This window comes from Pieris brassicae, chromosome Z (assembly GCF_905147105.1).
Source record: "Pieris brassicae chromosome Z, ilPieBrab1.1, whole genome shotgun sequence".
Lineage (NCBI taxonomy): Eukaryota > Metazoa > Arthropoda > Insecta > Lepidoptera > Pieridae > Pieris > Pieris brassicae.
This window is the reverse complement of record NC_059680.1, coordinates 2,285,447-2,301,788: the sequence shown is the minus strand read 5'-3', so window position 1 is coordinate 2,301,788 and position 16,342 is coordinate 2,285,447. Positions and strand designations below refer to the sequence as shown.

Below are 16,342 nucleotides of genomic sequence, written 5' to 3'. Positions count from 1 at the left end.
TAAAATGTTATCAAAAATACCTGTCTACTGTGGTGGGTGTCCAGTGAAGTAGTAGTTGAGGGTGGTCTGGGTGGATAAGCGAATTCACGACGCAAACTCGCCAAGGGCACGGTTGTTAACTGTGGCCTAAAAATATAGAAAAATTAATAAAATGAAATAAATAAATAAATCCTAAATATAGAAAGATATTTAAATAATAAATAATAATAGAAAGTACATTGATACACATCCTATGACAGTCGCAGTCGCACGCCGAAGCCACTACCTCAACACTGCTCTTCCTCGACTCTCATCATGTTCAGAAAGTAACATACCTGACTACCGGTTCCGGCAGTTGATTGGTAAAGTCCTTGGCCTCGTAGCGTTTGTCCGCCAACAGGGCCGTCAGTTTGACCATTTCCCTCTTCACTTTCTCCCTACGGGCGACCATTTCGAGGAGACTTAGGGCCGTGGCGAGCTCTCTGCGCAACTTCAACATCTTCTCGTACGAGCTTTCGTCGTTTTTCCTTAAATTATAAAATCACTTGTAAAATCTATTACTTATTTACGACACCACTTAAATAATAATACTACAATACGGTTCCATCATAGTTATTTTCCTGTAGCTTAATATTTCTGTTTTTTAAATATTATTACTATATGAATTAGAGGGATAGTAGAGAATATAATTAAGTACTAATTAATTTTAGAAATACGAGGGTAGTTGTAGAAAATCAATACAATAAAACATTTAGAAGAATTATAAGCACTTTGTTACTAAGTCAAAGCAATTAAGTAAGAGGGTAGTTGTAAAAATAGAAAAACAGCTCCTAAATTTATTAATGACTTTTCATAACTCTTATTATTTCAATGTGTCCTTTTTATAGTGGGACATTTGACATGTCAATCCTATTCAATTTCACATACCTATTTTTCCTAGTCTGCATTTTCTCTGTTCGCCTTCTAAAAGCCAAATATGGGTTGTTGGCAGATTGACCAGGCCGACTCTCTGTCCTCACGGATAGTATCAATGGATGTTGCTGTAAAAGCAGTTTATCTTTATATTTTTTAACACATTATTAGTACAATTGTTTAATTTACAATATTCTGTTTTTATAATAACTTCCAAATAATATGGGGGAATTTCTCAGAATGCCAACATTTTCCAACCAACAGATTTCCGTGGAAGTAGACCACTAGCCGTTTTTTTGTACCAAGATACTGAATAGGAAGTATTAAACGATAATTATATATGAGATATCGAGATCATACTTGATTAGACTTGCGAGCCCTCTGGCAGTGAGAGTGTCTATGGGCGGCGGTATCACTTAGCATCAGGTGAGCCTCCTGCCCGTTTGCCCTCTGTTACATAAAAACAAAAAATATTAACGGCACGAACAGCAGAGATATACTTGAATAAACAAAAAAAATATTACAAAAAGTATTGACCGCCTTCGTTTTTAGGGTGAAATAAATATCCTTTCTTTTGCTCACTTCGTCCAGTTCTTAAAGTAAAGACTCCTGAGGTCCTGAGTTCTTGCTCTTGAAGTAAGAGGAGACCGACATGAAATGTCTTATACAGTAAACTTAGGCCATGGTCAACTTTAGTAGCATTCTATATTATTCTATATATATTTATGGTTTATATTGAAATAATACATTTTTGTACTTTTATCAAAATAATATATACTTATATTAGATAAGTAATAAAGGTTTCAGGATGCTTACAGAATTTGATGAATAATTTAAAAAAATAATGGATTTTGACATACATTTACAAGGCAGGCATTTATGATTTATATTATCACGCCTTTTTATAGTCAGAGACCACGGATCACCACTTGCTAACTCTACCTCCCTCGCTTCATTCACCATAAGCATGGTGAATGTCATGAATCCATCCAGCTCTCCACTTATCTCTACTCACCGTAGTCAACCGCTTATTCAGCCAATAGTCATACACGGCAATGACGAGGTCGTCCTGCCTCTCCAGCAATAACTTCGCCTCGCTGAGCGTCACCACCGTCTGACCGGAACTCTTTTCCAACTTGTCCATCATTTGCTCGAATTTCAGTTCTGGAAATATAAAATTCTTTTAAAACCTTGTAAGTCGCTATCTTAACATCAGAGCCCTTATAGTTAAAGAGTTGCCAGTAGTCGTCGTAGATTTGATTTTTTCAAGTAAGCGATGCTTGAATTGAAAACAATAAATATGTATTGATATAATAAATAATGGTTGACTCTTAACACAATACAATATAAATTCCTCGATACAGAAGAAAGACTATCGTAAAAAGTAAGATCCAAGTCAGTTCAGTCTCAAGATATAACGTAATTTGTTAACCTAATAACATTTTATAGTGACCATAGCAATTTTATAACGTTATGTTTTAAAAGATTGACTTTACAGTCAGGCTGACGTTTCTAGTTTCATCTACACCTTAGATATAGGGGTCAAAATATCCTGAACTGTTTCGAGAAACGTATGTTACAGTAATGCCTCTTTTATACTCGATTTGGCTCAGATTACCGGGGGACAATAAGCCTAAAGTGTAGTTCTTGCTGCCCACGACACGGTATATCTTGGTGTGTGCTGTGATAGTGCACATTATTTTTTAACTACACATCTTTATTTATCGTGTATAATAAAGGTTATTTCTTGCTTTTTTTCTAAACAGTTGCGAGGTCGTGTCTCCTAAAGTCCAACACTGGCAACCGTTTTCGAAGCTGTTAAAAACTTTAACTGCACATACCGTATTCTCAAAACGTAAGGATTTTGACATAAGGAGCGTCAGAATTGGCACTGCGTCTCGATATTAAATCGAATGAAAACGATATTGAACGATCCCGTAACCGTAACAAATTCAGGGCTGCATGCTGTTATTAATGCAAATTTCTTTATCGGACATTTTGGCACTTTCAACCAAATATACCAAGATATTTAATCAAATAATTGAATTCGTGGACCAATTGAATAATATATCATTAAAGAAACCCAGTGGCGCTACAACCTTTTAGCTACTTAGATTACTGTTCCGTGATTGCTCTCAAGTACCTACAATCAACTTCTTACATAGATGTCGTCTGACAGCCGTCGTAATTACGCCATTTTAGTCGACTCACCTGTCAGCTCGGGATGCCTTTGCTGCTTCAACCATCGCTCATCTTCCGAGTCGATATCGTACTCCGGGGTTTCTTGCTCCTCCCACAGCGCTGAAAATATAAAAATAATTGTATTTTACCTCTAATTGCAAAATTGTCGGTATAAGATGTGTGTGGTGCTCGAAGTTCAAAATGCCTAAGATTTCTATCATCATTGTGATAATTTATTATTCTAATAGACAAGAAGATTCAAGCACGGCAACCCACTTGCACTCCTGTTGTAGCGGTTGTCCATGGGCGGGAGTAAACATCAAACAACATCAGACAACTCTTATTTGGTCGTAAAAACCGATAGTCGTAACAGCCGATGACGTTGTTATTAAGTACTTAATACAATATAATTGATTTTGGTCAATGTAACCGGTATGTTGTTATATACGACGTCGTAGTAAACGGTTTTAACTCAGGTTATAAAATTTGTTACTATTTTTAATAAGTGGTATGTATATTTATTGATTGGCATTTTTATATTGTAAACAAATACTTGTTTTTTATCAAAAGTTTGAAGAGCTTTTTTATAGTATAGGGAGGACACACAAAAAAAAATTGTACATGGTCCTTTGCCGGCATTTGAGTGTAGAGGAAGGCATAGCTGGGTAATGTACTCACAATTTTAATTTTATTATTTCTATTTATAAAGTTGTTCAACAAAGTCTAGTATATTTCCACTTATAAACTATGTATATAGTAATTAGTCAGGGACGATGAAGGCTCTATCATAGGACCGGTCAAGCGACATTTTTTTATGCGGTTAGTGATTCGCACGAATATGGGTTGAGAACTTGAAAGATGTATGCTTCTCAGATTAATAAAATTAAATAAATAAGATAAGCCTTTATTCGCTGACAATTTATGGCCACAATCCCACATGATGTTAAGGCAGATGTAGCCTAATAGCGCACCCAGTTAGAAAAACTCCATTCGCCACAGAGACAACTGTTACCACTCGAACTTTATAATCACGCGATAACAAAACCTAATCATTTGAGTCGTGATCACAATTGATAATTACAGAGTACAATTATTCATTAAAATTTGCAAAACCAGAATTAACCAATCAAGATGGAATTATAATAAGAAGCCTTCACTCATCCACGGCTTAATCACATACATTTAACAAAAATAGATATAATAATTATTGTTTCTCTACGAATACATTCACATTTCCGTTTGTCGTGATATTTAATTCCGAGAATGTTTATTTCTATCACACGCTGACATTATACATGTTATTATTTATTTTTAACTCATTATGATGTATGTGTATTAGATAAGAAGTAACAATCTTAAGTAAGATAGTAAATAATAATAAAAAAAATAGATAAGTAAGAAGCATAAACTTTGTTAGTAAAATATTTCATTGAATAGGCCAGGAGACTTTTATCGGGATTTCATTCCACCACCAGTGAAGGCACCATCCGTTTGAATCATTTTGGTCAATTTAGTTGTATTAAACGATCTAATTATTGATCTAGTACTTCCCCTAGCTAGGGCATCACCACTATATACAGCCAGTTACCCACTGAAGTATGTCTGGACTAAATCGATATCGGGTGTATTCATTCGTCGCTTCCTCTCAAGGTGACGTAGTCTCCAAGCCCTTAATTGTCTTGAAAAGCCTGCCTTATAGCTTTGAGATAATCTAACCACGTTAAACCTCTGATCCTACTAGGGTCGTTGGGTTCTTAGACCTTCTCATATATTAAGTTATCTAGTGCAGCATGAACATTTATGACATATAAAATGTCACATATTGGCTTACAAGCTGTATAGGGTTCAAGAAAAGACAACCACAAATTCTTTAAAAGCACTCTGACATTGAGTGTCCATGGGGTTATATAACTTAACATATGATAAGCCCCTGCCCTAATGCACCCTGTTTTATTAGCGATAACACCCGTGCACTATGAAATGTTTTTTTTTTATTATTTGAAATCGTTTTTACATAGCGTAAATAAAAAACAACTTAAGCAATTTCAAATTACCTTATTTCTCGATAATTATTTTTCCATAAATCATAAATACGTTGAATATAATTGACATATTTTCACTTACACGTTTGTAACGGTAGAACGGTACGGATTTATTTTACTCGATAACGATTGGACCGATCTTCGTGGTTTTTGATTTCTTGTATTTGTACCGAATATCAGAACAGCTATAAATGGTAAATTTCACCAAACTGTTATACCAACTGTTTTCTAACTGTCAGAGCTTTCATCCCTTTGATACGGTAAATATATATCCACAATATTCGCAACCTTGTATCTGGCTGACACTCTATTACTTTCTGTTAAGTCAACATTACCCATCAAGAGATGAGACTATAAATCAAATACTAAATTATTAATTTAGTTTGGTATTCACCGCCCACCCGCACACACATTTGTTGTCTTATATTCTATTCTAGTATTTTATAAGCTGAAGATATTTTTCTTTAAACCCAATCACCGGGATTATCCTAATAGTGCGTTCAGAAATTTTGTGTAAACTAAGGAAATATGTTTAAATATACAACAAATCAAGGGACACTGTAACGATGAGTATTGCAATGTATTTGATTATATTAATTACATAATATATTAAGTTCAGCTAATCTGTAACACGACATTCATTGACTGCTGTTAGGTACGAAGTTTGCCGGGTTAAAAAAAGTGTATTAACGAAACCCAACTTTCACCTCTACCAGAGAGTCACCTACATGGAAGTGTAAAGCTACTGCATGCACTACTTGACTTCGAACAAACATCTAAGTTTAGCGCAATTTTGAGTTAGCATACTGCGCCAGACTTAGTGAGTTATCGCAATCTAATCCGTCACTTACGTTGCATATGTATATGTTGTTTTGGCATTTTGTAATCTGGCGGATAACATCGCTCGTAGAACTCGAGGTCCGCCTGACATACTTCTGGCGTTGGAATTATTAGACCAGTTCCTGATATTGCTCGCTGGAGGTGATGTTCCTGTGGACAAAAACATCTTAATAAAATTTACGCTGGAAACAATACATAGTAGACTTTCTCGGTCGGTGTGACTCTCGTGCCTGAAGTCGTACAACACCAGATGTGGGGACCACCACCATATACTTGGTTGTTTTGAATAGCCTCCAAAAGTTGTACCGATTTGAGAAATCCTTTCACTATTATCCCTGATAAACAAACATACAGTCTTATGGACGCTGATTTAACGAGTAAATAAGTTCTAGAGCTTGGTAATGCCTACAAAATATATGTCTAATATATAAAAACAAGGGAAACTCAAAAACTACGCCGCAGAACTTATTGGGAACCAATATCTAGTATAATTCATGGAATGTTTAGGTATATTTTTCAAGGTCTACTGGTCTTGCAAGCCGGTTCGCTAGTATTTCTAGAATTTGGGTAAACAAGATGAGCCCGTCTGGAAACGCTATTTAATTAAAGAAATTGTTAAATTTGCGTATAATACAATCTTAATACAACGTTATAGTAATAATAATCATTAAAAATTGCTTAATAGAAAATTAAATAAATTTAAAAAGTTTGTTCCATGTTATCTTTAATGCTAGCAGCATGTCCTCGTTGTATTGTTATACTTATTCGTTAAGCTAGGAAAGCACCAGCTCTGGAATCACCAGTAATATATCTACCAGGCACCAGTTTTTAGGGCAGCCTGTCGTTCTGTCATTTAAAAAATACGAAACTCAAGTGGATACATAATTGCATTACAATAACACAATTCCCTCCGCGGGAACTTCGCAACGTGAGTTAGGCAATCAATGCAAAGGAATAGATAATCCAAGTGTAATATTCAACCAGCTCACGGTCCTGTACAAATTGAATTTGCTTTGTAATCATAAGATAAACCGTAGCTCGTATGGTAAAGGCAATAATGAGGACACCGTATTAGACTTAACGCCTACCAAATACCGATACATTAAAGCGCCACGATAATTATTCTTAGTACACGAATTCAAAAATGAACCACTGAAGGGATGAACCCATTCGAGGGTTCTTTGAAAAATGTTAGCAATTATTCAATTCCTTACAATGCCGATGTTTTATTAGGAAAATTCTTAAAATCTGTAAAATTAACGAACAGAAAAGTAAATATAGATTTGTGTTAATGTAGAAACTCCGATGGCACAACAACGTATATTAACAAAAATTATCTGACTCCAAAATGTACTTAAAACGACATTCTTAATGGGTCTTGTTTTTAAATGTTGTTTTAATATATTATTTGGAAGTCGTTATCGTATTGATTTGAATACGTCTTGCGTCAAAAATATATTGGACGGAAAGAATATACACGGGAATCATTGTTCTAAGAACGTGCTGGGCATATCGCGATACTGCAATTGGGGACACATTTTTAGGAATTATGAATTTTATATTGTTCGTATATTAGTATTATACAGGTTTATATAATAATGAAAAATGTTTCGTCATCAAATATCACGTCACCATTATACATAATCGCATTACGTACTGTATCCTGTATGGGGTAGGTGTACATCTATTACTAATAGATGTAAAATTAGCTTTGACATCCATTACAATGGTTTTTTAAGGTGAAAATGCGCTTTAGTAGGCCATGTCCCCACTCAGCGCTGCTATTCAGAGGAGTAGCCTATGCTCCATCCTCTAAAAACACCTCAGCCCTCCACACCCACAAAGCACTGTTTTTCTATATTACTCGGCGGGTCTTATCTAAAAAGATTGATCACTTTTTTGGTCTCAAAAATTAACATAAACATTCCTTTTTTAAATAAATAGGTGAGTAACAGGAGATATTGTTTATATATAATATTGCATAAAATAACAGCCATTCGAGGATGGGACATGCCATTTCAATATAAGACACATTCTGCCCTCGAATGCGGTGTCGCTAATACATAATGTATTTTTTTACATTAGCTTTTTTCTGTATATTCTTAGGATATCGGTGAAGGACGGGAGTCCTGGAAGTTTCTCGTTTCGGAGGCCAAGACACTTTGTCGATAGCAAAGGCACCGGGGCAAGTTTCGTACTCTTGCAGTGTCGTAGTTTTTTAATATACTTAGTAAATCTTTATTATATTGTGCAATAAAGTGTAAACATATAATCTTATTAGTGTTAAAATAATTCCTCGAATTGTTGTTGGCTGTCACCTCCGAGTAATCACAAATTACATTAGCTCATCGAAATGTTATCGTATTAATAAAATCTTATCAATCAAAGACTTTTCGCCGAACTTGTTATGTTTATAGTGGGGGTAATTTTTCCTACTTAAGGTGCATGACGCTATTTTAAAAACAATTTCAAATTATGTATTAGTAACTATAGAACGTAGTAACTATTTTTCATACATCAAGTATTGGCTTTAAAAATTCAAATAATTAAATATCAGTGGCGCCACAACGTTTTTGGGTCTGGGCCTCAGATTTCTATATGTGTTTCATGGTCACTTATCAATCTAATAGACAAGTAGGTGATCAGCCTCCTGTGCCTGACATACGACGTTGATTATTTGGATCAGGCAAGCCAATTTTCCTTCACCGAATATTAAATGCGCTCAAGTCAATAAAATCCATTGATGCACAGCCGAGGATCGAACCTACGAACTCAGAGATGAGAGTCGCACGCTGTAGCGACTAGAGTACCACTGCTCACATTCATCATTTGAAAAATATTTTTAAAAGAAACATTATTAAGTGCCAATCTGATAACGAATCCGCATTGTTAAGCAAGAATTTACTAGTAAAACCTAAAATTAAGGGTAATACATATTTTAATTTATGTTCACCATAATTCATGGGGTTAAATTGGACTATTAGTCTACCCCAGTCCGAGACTCCACGTAGTAGAGTTTCGACACAAGTTTGTTCCGGTACTCATCGACAACTGCCCGAGAAATACCTGCCTGGCCAGTGTAAAGAGTATCCCCAGTGCTGACATCCGCATAGCAATGAATGTTGCTAAGTTGCAACATATCATTGATATGCAGAAGAAACAGGGTCGGGTTAGAACACAGCCTTGTGGGACCCCAGCATTCACGGGTTTAAGGTCGGAACATACTCCGTGGACGACGACCTTGATGCTGCGATCGGCCAGAAAGCTCGAGATCCATTCGCATAATTTCTCGGGAAGCCCGTAGGATGGAAGCTTCGAGAGCAGTGCTTTGTGCCATACCCGATCGAAGGCTTTCGCTATATTCTAAGTAACCGCTAGTGCCTCCCCCTTGGACTCAATTGTCTCTGCCCATCTATGTGTAAGATATACTAGAAGGTCACTAGCCGAACGACCACGACGAAAGCCGTACTGATAATCGCTAATCAGCTCGTGGCACTCTAGATACCTCAAGAGCTGGCCATAATAATGGTTTCCATTGTTTTGGCGAACAAGGAGGTTATAGCTATTGGGCGATAGTTGGACGGATCAGAGCGATCGCCTTTTTTTAGGGATCGGATGTATCGAAGCGGTCTTCCAGCACTTCGGGACAGTGCTGAGCGAGTACAGGTACCGGAAAAGGCGAGTCAGGACCGGAGCCAACTCAGGAGCACAAGTACGCAGCACAATTGGAGGGATACCATCCGGCCCGCTCGACTTATGAATGTCCAAAGAGGATAGTGCTTTGTGAACAACACGTTGCCGGAATGTGATTTCCGGCATCGAATAATCACACCGCGTAATCGTCGGTGGGGGTATATCTCCCTTGGTCGTCCAAAGTCGAGTTGGACGCGAAGAGATAGCCCAAGAGGTCGGTCGGTCGGAGGAGTGTGGGCGAGCGAGTCAGCCTCCCTGTGCAGTTGTGGAATGGATGGCTGACATAAATTCCCTTGTACGGCTTTGGCGAGAGACCAGAAGGCTCTTGTGATGATGTTGTGAACTTTAATAAATAAATGTCAAAATCGTTCTCTAGAAAAGACCTACCATGACCAACAAGCAAGCAAGCATGTTTTACGAGTTAATTATATTTCTGATTAATTGACACATAGATTATATTTCGATCAAAGCCTTCGACGAAATTAAACTCCAAGGCTTATGATTACACAGGCGAAGACAAGCTTATATACTCGTAGAAACTACGTCATCGTCGATTCAACTAATCTGAGACCGTTTTGTCATGCCAAGTTTAAAAATGTATTCTTATACAGTTTATTCAACGCCTTTAAACGCGATGTTTTGTTTAGATTACTCTCAATAACACTTTAATACTGTGTGTAAAGCGGGTGTCAATAGTTTCAAAATTCTTGCCAGATAAGCAATACACGAATTCGTTTATTACTATTCAAATTTAAAATAACTTTATTCATGTAGGTAACTGGCAAGAAACTCTATGCCACTCTTTTTAATCGCCAAGTTTTGAGTCATACAAATTTTTTGAGCTGGATCAATCCCAAGGATTATAATCATATAAATAATCGTCAAATTTATAAAAAAAGAACTTTATTGATTCATTTACTTCTGACGAGTGTTAATTAGTGATAATTCTCTAAATGGGAGTTTGTTGTAAAAACTAATACAATTTCCATATAAAGTGGTTTATCTTCTGGAGCCTGTATAGTCGTACGTTTAGATTACTTCTGTTTCGAGTATTATTCTGGTGAAAGTCACCATTTGTTTTAAAATTATTTATAATTTTTTGTACATACATCAAGGCTCCAAGAATATATTGACCAGATAATGTCATAATATTTAATTTCGTAAAATTATTCTGTATGGACTCCCTTGGAAAAACACAACAAATACCCCGAAGAGCCCGCTTTTGCAGCACAAATATGGATTGGGCACACCAAAGTAAAATACCGTAGGACTTAAAGTAGCTACTTTCACAGCATTAAGTTTTCATAGCTGCAGAGCTCTGCCCATTCGAGTCTCTATGTGTGGGTCTTGCTGAAGTTTACTATCTATCGTTATGCTTAGGAATACAGTTCTGTCAATAAAGTTTTATTGTCACTGTTCTTCACTTTCAGTTTACCAAGACCATGCTTTTCGCTAGTAGTTGTAAATCTAACACATTTTGTTTTATTACCATTTAGTAGTAAGTTATTTACATTAAAGAAGTTAACTATACCAGTCCAATAATACGTTTTTTCCCATTCACTTTAAATAGAAATTAAGTGTTGTCAGTAAACAATAGCATCTCATGAACTCCGTTGACAAAGAATGGGAGGTTGTTTACGTAAATTAGAAATAGGAAAAGCCCGAGATTCGAAACATGGGGGACGCCGATTGCCACCTGTGCACCCAGAGAGGTGACTCCATGTCATTCACTTTTTGGATCCTTCCATTTTAATATGAAATCATCAGGCTGGAAGGTTTAAGCTTTGCCATTAACGCCATACTATTGAAGCTTTCCAATCAGTATATCAGGGACGAACACAGTCAAAGGCCTTTGACAGGTCACAAAAGACACCGACATCCTATGATTCTTGCCAGGCGTTAAATATGTCTGAAATCAATATTCAATACTCTCAAGCCGATATTTTCCATAAACGAACGGTTTTATAATGCTCTTTTTAATAACGACTCGTAACAGTTTCTTGTATTTGGATAGAGACTAGTTATTAGTTAGTTATTTAAAAAGTTATCTAAAAATCTCAAACGGGTGACAACCTCTAAGTAGGCTTTAGATTCCATATCTGTTTCATGATCATATTATTTTCCTTAATAGGTAATTAGGGTGCAGCCATCAAACTGCCACAAGTCTCGTTTTTTAATTTGAGACATGGCGGTGTTATCCATCATGACATGGATCGGACCTACGACTTCAGGGATGAAGCCACAAGACCACTAGCATACACACTGCCTTTTTAAAATTAATAAATGTGTAGGGACAATAATGTTTGTATTAGACATTAGTAGGTGAGTAAAGCGGCCGATTTTAGGATTATGCGTCTAAACACTTTATTAATATTTAATTCATAATATCCCAGAATAACAGAAAAAATATAAAATTTTATATTCAGTTTACGTTTGATCTGTATTATATCTCTGTATGTTTTTATTTTTTACTTCTGCGTCAGTAAGACCGCCCATTTACATCATCCCTTGTTTTCTTTAATTTGTCTTCCTGTTTTATACTATTGCCATAGAATTGTTTTTTTATTATTATATCTTCTTTTAGTTCCCCTCCATATCTGGAGGTTGGCTCTCAGTCTCGTGAAGAGTATCTAGTCTTGTTCTGGATGCAGTAAGTACCCGTCGTATTGCGACTACGGATGACTCCCTAACGATACGAAGCCATTTTTTTATATTAATACCTATTACTCAAGAACTCTTCCGTAATATGAAGAATTGCCATATTAATAATTTTGTGTTGCACACCCCAATTATCGAGAAAATCTATAGGTTATACAACATCAGTGAACAAACGCAAATAAAACAGCACACTTAAAAAACACCAATAAATAGAGTATTATGTAATTTATTCCGAATAAAAAAGACATGTATAAATTTTCAATTGAATAAAAATAAAATATGTTTATTATGGAATATAAGATACAGGTCCACGTCATTAAATTTGTATCGGTAAACATCCCTACTCATCGGCCACACAGAGGGTGTGGGCCGAGAGAAAAAGCCAGCGTAAAAAATTCTCGGTACCCTTATTCTAACACGTGCAAACATATCCCATTCCACGTACATGAGCAACGGAAGTCACCCACACACGGATGTCCCTAATATGGAGACTGGCGTCTGTATGATTAGCTACCATATAACTTTTTCATGTTTAAATAAATAAAAAATTGGAATTTAATTTGATCTAGTTAGTAAACATTTCGTATTTTATGTATTACAAATTTTACGAGAAGCCGTTATGGCTAAACAACTCCATCCCAGGAACGCAGCCTTGGTCTACAGGGTTTGCTTTTGTTGGTTTAGTTTGGAGTTTACCTTGGAGTTCTGCACTCCGCCAGTTCGTTTAGATAAACTCGACCGGTTCTATATACATTAGGTTAATTCGTGATTTTAAATCACGTTTCATTAAATTAAGTTCCAACAAGTTAATAAAATAATTTTGACAATATATATCTAACAATATGTACATATAGATAAGATATTTATTAATATATTTTTTTACGCAGACGATAGTTTGAAACATATCATACATAGTATAGATCGCACGTCGCATGAGGCCCCCGGTCGTTGAACCCGTACGGTTGCGTAACGGCCAAATTCGTGCATTCCGCGTGGCTAATAAAGATAAGGTTCTCGAAGCTGGCTGAGTTTTAGGAGCTACATAACTGTTTGCCTGACCCTACGTTCCCTTTTAAATGGTTGTCCCTTACAGTTCTTCTCAAAAAAATTATTACTTTCTAAAAATAAGACGAATATCGTTGTTCCCAAAGTCATATTATAATTTTAGGAACATGCCAAATGTACAATTATTTACACTGTATTACACAAAAGCATTCAAAATAATAATAAATATAATTGTTTAGAGAACAACGGCTAAGCGTAGTAATAGATAAAAGAGTAAAAAATTAACATAGTCTATGTAAATAAAAATGAATCGCAAAATATGTTGCCAAGCCCAAACTCGATGACGGCTGAATCAATTCGAGTTTTTTTTTAAATTATTCCTTGAACTTCGAGGAAGGTTTTTGTAGAGAAAAACGTCACAGAAAATTCTAAAAACCAGTTTCTTTTCAGTAATTGTGAACGCAGTAAGGCAATTAATGTTCCATATTTTGATATAAAGATACTAAAATGGTAGTCTAAATTAACATCATTTTAAGGCGAAACGAAGTTCGCAGGAGCAGCCAGTTAATGATAATAATGATAAATAATACTAACTTATCAAAAGAGAAGAAAGAACATGATTTTTAAATTCACTAACGTAGATTCAAAATCGTTTAAGACAAAACAATTACAATTTATTGAGAACAAATTGAAAAATATGTCTATGAAGCAATACTTGTCTATGACGTTGAGAAAATTCAAGACCTCGTTTGTTCTCTGTAACTTTTGTTAACACATAAATAAACTTAGTAGTTCCGATTTTTAATAGTTATTCTGCTATTCAGAGTGAAGGGCGAATGCAAAATCATCAAATTGGTTCAACTGGTAACTAACCCATATTTTTTTCAGTTCCAATTTACAAAATTAAACTTTAATCAAAGTACAACAGGGGAACCTTATCGATCTTTAATTATAATAATCTATCATATCGTCCATTCCCACCCATTTACAACACGGGCCTAGTGAGGAGTTTGAAAAGGACAAATAAAAACCAGTGACGCTACAACCTTTATAGGCCTCAGATTTCAGTATCTGTTTCATGATAATTTGTCAATCTAATAGGCAAGTATGTGATCAGCCTGTGCCTGACACACGCCATCGACTACTGTAAGTCAAAAACAAATAGTACACAAGAACAGTTTCTTTCACTTAATATCCTTATTACTAAATAAGATAAGTCTTAAATTACTTATTAGTCTTAAGTTAGGCTAGATCGTACTGTTAAATGGTGTCTTTGTGCACAGAACAATATATTAAAAAAATATTATTAAAAACTCCCATGAAAGGAATCGCCGTTTGTCAAGCGGTAACAAAGAGAAATAGATGACTTTAAGAATTTTAATGGTTGACTGCTGCTGTTCTGACGCGTTCATGTCATTGATTGTAGGTAAAAGTACCGACTTTTATAACAAAATGAAGTAATAAATTATATTGAATCTCTTTTATTCCAAGTCATATAAAGCAATGTGTGGTTGAACCCCATTAAAACATTTGTCTTTATTCGTGTTCTACGCATATTTAATTAACATGGCCTCCGATGGAGGGAAAGCCTCCAAATTTTTCCATTGGTCTCACTTCTTCGCTACAATTTTTTAATCTTTTCTTGCTTCTTATAAAGGAAAGCATGATATAAAAAATATTTAGAATTTCTTGCCTTAATTTGGAAGTTCCACTCTTTCCTTCTACGCCCTTGATTGGAGATCAGAGGGAATAGGACGCATTATTCAAAAGTTGCTACTAGTAATACTTAAGTTCTTTAAGAGATTTTCAATGAATCGACAATGTTGTCACCATGATATCTTTGGCGTAGTCAATGTATTACGACACACAATATTGCGTACGACCTAACACTGTTGCCAACTTAGCGCTTTCGCCGCCACATTTTTGGGATTGGTCACCGTTAAAAATATTAATTAACCCAATCTAGCGCTTTATAATTTGTTTGAGGCACCCTAAGAGGTCATTTCTAGCGATGATTCTCGCCATGAGTGATAGAAGTTGGCACCACTGCGGCCTATTTCTGATATTTGCGTTTGCCAGACATTCCACCATAATCTAATCTTATTACGAGTCTGTGAAATGCTGCATAGATTTCGGAAAACCAACTAGATAGTCCAACCATTTTTAAACCAAGATAGAAAAGAATACCTCATGTACAGCCATGTCACGATATGGATGATCCAGGTATCAGACGATATGACAGGTCTGCCTACTTGCCAAAGAGGTTGTATCACTACTGTTGTTTTTTTAATTGTAAATCTATATCCATAGTGTAAGGTATTTATGACTTTAACTTCACCTCCACTAGTACCAATTAATTTAGTATTTTAATAAGCATCGCCAGACGTACATAAATTGCATTCGAAACTGAATTACTCATGTTATTAAATTTGCGAAATCTACACGGCTGGCATTTAATAACGCTGTACGGTTAGACAAACTGTTTCAACATAATATACACTTAGTAAAATGTAATTAATAAAGTTTATTTATCTTTTTAAATGAAAAGGTTCAACTTTATACATATTATGTATTCTATCTTTGACTATATCCTTAGTACAATTGTTGTTTATTGTACCTAATCTATATTTACTTTATTGTATATATGTATATAAATAAATAAGTTTTGTGTTAAATTTTGTCCTACAACATCTACCAATACTCTGTAACAATAGCGATACCGATCCATATAAATTCAACATTTTATTTGATTAATTACTAGTTACTCGTGTCGTATGTATTTGTAGATTTTATGGAATAAAATATAACACTACAGACTATATATATATAAATGAAAACATAGTGAGGAAACCGACTAATGTCTAATGGCTCAGTTTTATTGCCTTCGTAAAGGGCCCAGGCCTCAGATTGCATCTCTTGACTTAGAGAAAAAAATAACAATTTCCTCCACAAGTCTATAGAACGCCAACTTAACAACAATAAAGGCGAGACATTACTTGAAAAGTCAATTAATAAATCCGCCAATTTATTTA

At 35.4% G+C, this 16,342-nt stretch overlaps 1 protein-coding gene across 2 annotated transcripts in view; it reads right to left on the bottom strand.

The window, feature by feature from the left end:
- Nucleotides 1-16,342, bottom strand: part of LOC123718405 — a 55,667-nt gene that overhangs the window by 19,194 nt on the left and 20,131 nt on the right. For both annotated transcript variants that reach the window (XM_045674836.1, XM_045674837.1), the window contains exons 2-7: nt 5,966-6,104; nt 3,103-3,192; nt 1,907-2,055; nt 907-1,019; nt 315-506; nt 21-126 (exon numbers count right to left, since the gene is read on the bottom strand). In XM_045674836.1, the coding sequence (XP_045530792.1) occupies nt 21-126; nt 315-506; nt 907-1,019; nt 1,907-2,055; nt 3,103-3,192; nt 5,966-6,104 (789 nt within the window). The remainder of the gene's footprint in view (nt 1-20; nt 127-314; nt 507-906; nt 1,020-1,906; nt 2,056-3,102; nt 3,193-5,965; nt 6,105-16,342) is intronic.